At 52.1% G+C, this 1,949-nt stretch overlaps 1 protein-coding gene across 1 annotated transcript; it reads left to right on the top strand.

Annotated features, from left to right (window-relative positions):
* Nucleotides 1–977: 977 nt before the first annotated feature.
* On the top strand, nt 978–1,682 carry MSGN1 (mesogenin 1). The gene has a single exon (XM_017649888.2). It carries the CDS (start codon nt 978–980, stop codon nt 1,557–1,559), a length of 582 nt encoding a protein of 193 aa, XP_017505377.1. The 3' UTR covers nt 1,560–1,682.
* The last annotated feature ends 267 nt before the right edge of the window (nt 1,683–1,949 follow it).

Below are 1,949 nucleotides of genomic sequence, written 5' to 3'. Positions count from 1 at the left end.
TTTGGAGCTAGGGTGGGGAAAACAAGCTTTCTAGTTAATTTCACACTTCTTCTATACATTTCAAAAAACAAGGTGTGACTCTGCAGCTGTACTTTTAAAAGACCCTCAGAAGGTGCAATGCCAGGTATTCTAAACTCCCTGCTTTAAAAGAGCTTTCTGTTTCCTGGTGTCTGCTTGCTGGGGGGAGTCCCAGTCTGCTCAGTTAAGGCGATGGCTTTAAGCCTCTGGAAAGGTATTTCCTTACTCACTTAGGCTCTGGGTTTTCTAGAGTTACAGGCCTTTGTCATTCTGAGGGTAGGCATGTCAGAGGCAACTTTGTGCTTTGCAAAAACCAGGAAATCTACTAAAAAGAAAGGAAAGAAGGAGGCTGGTGCCCACTGTGTGCCCTCCTCCCAACGGCCCTATGAACTCAGAGCTCTTACTGCCTGCATCTGATACATGAGAGGATCTAAACTCAGAGGTGTTCCCTTGCTGCTAGACCACGCTGCTTCTCCAACAAGACCCCCCACTCTGCCCTCAAGTATCTAGGAGGTGACAGTGGAGGGGATGGAGGCCCGCCCTCTGGGACCCGCTCCTCTCCCCCAGGCCGCCAGCCACCACCTCTTTGCTTCCAATTGCCCCAGTGCTGTTTTCTTTGGCTCCCTCATTAATGAGTTCCACAGGACAATGCTAAGTCTAGTTATGCAGCCTTAATTGGTTTAGTTACAACAAGATAATTCCTTTTTTCTTCTCTTGGAGGCTTTTCTGTTTAAAGACATTTTAGCTGGAAGATGCTAATTATCAATGAGGAGAAAGTGACACCTGAAGAGTCCATTCTCCATCTTGCTCCTTGGCTTCTCCTTTGAACTGCCTCCACCCGGCCTCTTTCCCACTTCATCACCTCTCCCCCACCACCATAAAGGAGCTCTGTCCTGGCTGGGCCACAGAACTAACTTTCTCACTTGCAGGGAGTCGTTGTCGGCAGCCGCCTTGCAGGCATGGACAACCTGCAGGAGCCCTTCCCCAGCCTTGAGGATGGCTTGGGCGCCTCCAACAGCCCCGGCCTGCTGTCCTCCTGGGACTGGAAAAGCCAGGCAGGGCCTTTTGAGTTGAACCAGGCCTCCCCCACTCAGAGCCTCTCTCCATCTCCATCGCTGGAGTCCTATTCTTCTTCACCCTGTCCAGCTGTGGCTGGGCTGTCCTGTGGGCATGGGGGAGCCAACAGTGGGGGCAGCGATGGATGCAGTGGCCACGGGCCAGGTGACCTGGTGGAGGTGGACTACAATATGTTAGCTTTCCCGCCTGCCTATCTGCAGGGTGCTGGTGGCCCCAAGGTCCAGAAGGGCACCAAAGTCAGGATGTCTGTCCAGCGGAGACGGAAGGCCAGCGAGAGGGAGAAGCTCCGGATGAGGACCTTGGCAGATGCCCTGCACACCCTCCGGAATTACCTGCCACCCGTCTACAGCCAGAGGGGCCAGCCGCTTACCAAGATCCAGACGCTGAAGTACACCATCAAGTACATCGGGGAGCTCACCGACCTCCTGAACAGCGGGAGAGAGCCTAGGCCCCAGAGTGCTTGAGCTCAGCCCCTGGGCTGGGCAGGGGAGCTTTCAAGACCTGCACTAGCTCAGGACAGCGGCATGTAATTATTTTTATGTAATAAGCTTGGTGACCTTGTCTGAAAATTTGTAAGGGAATCTCCGCTGGACTTGCTGGAGCTGCCAGAACACTCCCCTGCCAGACAAGCAGGCACTTTGGCTTCCAGTTCACCACCCTTTCTCAGGAGACTTGCCCTGTGCAGAGACACACTACTTGGCTCCTCTCGGTCTGTTCAAGGTATTTTAAAGGATCACTGATGTTAAATGCATTTTTTCACTTATGTAAAAGTGTTGATTAATCCTCTCTCACCATTTTAGCATCGGTAGCTTTCTTTCTGTTGTTGACTAAACCTGTATTTTGTACAGGATCCA

The sequence above is a fragment of the Manis javanica genome, chromosome 1 (genome assembly GCF_040802235.1).
Source record: "Manis javanica isolate MJ-LG chromosome 1, MJ_LKY, whole genome shotgun sequence".
Classification (NCBI taxonomy): domain Eukaryota; kingdom Metazoa; phylum Chordata; class Mammalia; order Pholidota; family Manidae; genus Manis; species Manis javanica.
This window is presented reverse-complemented; position numbering and strand designations above follow the sequence as displayed.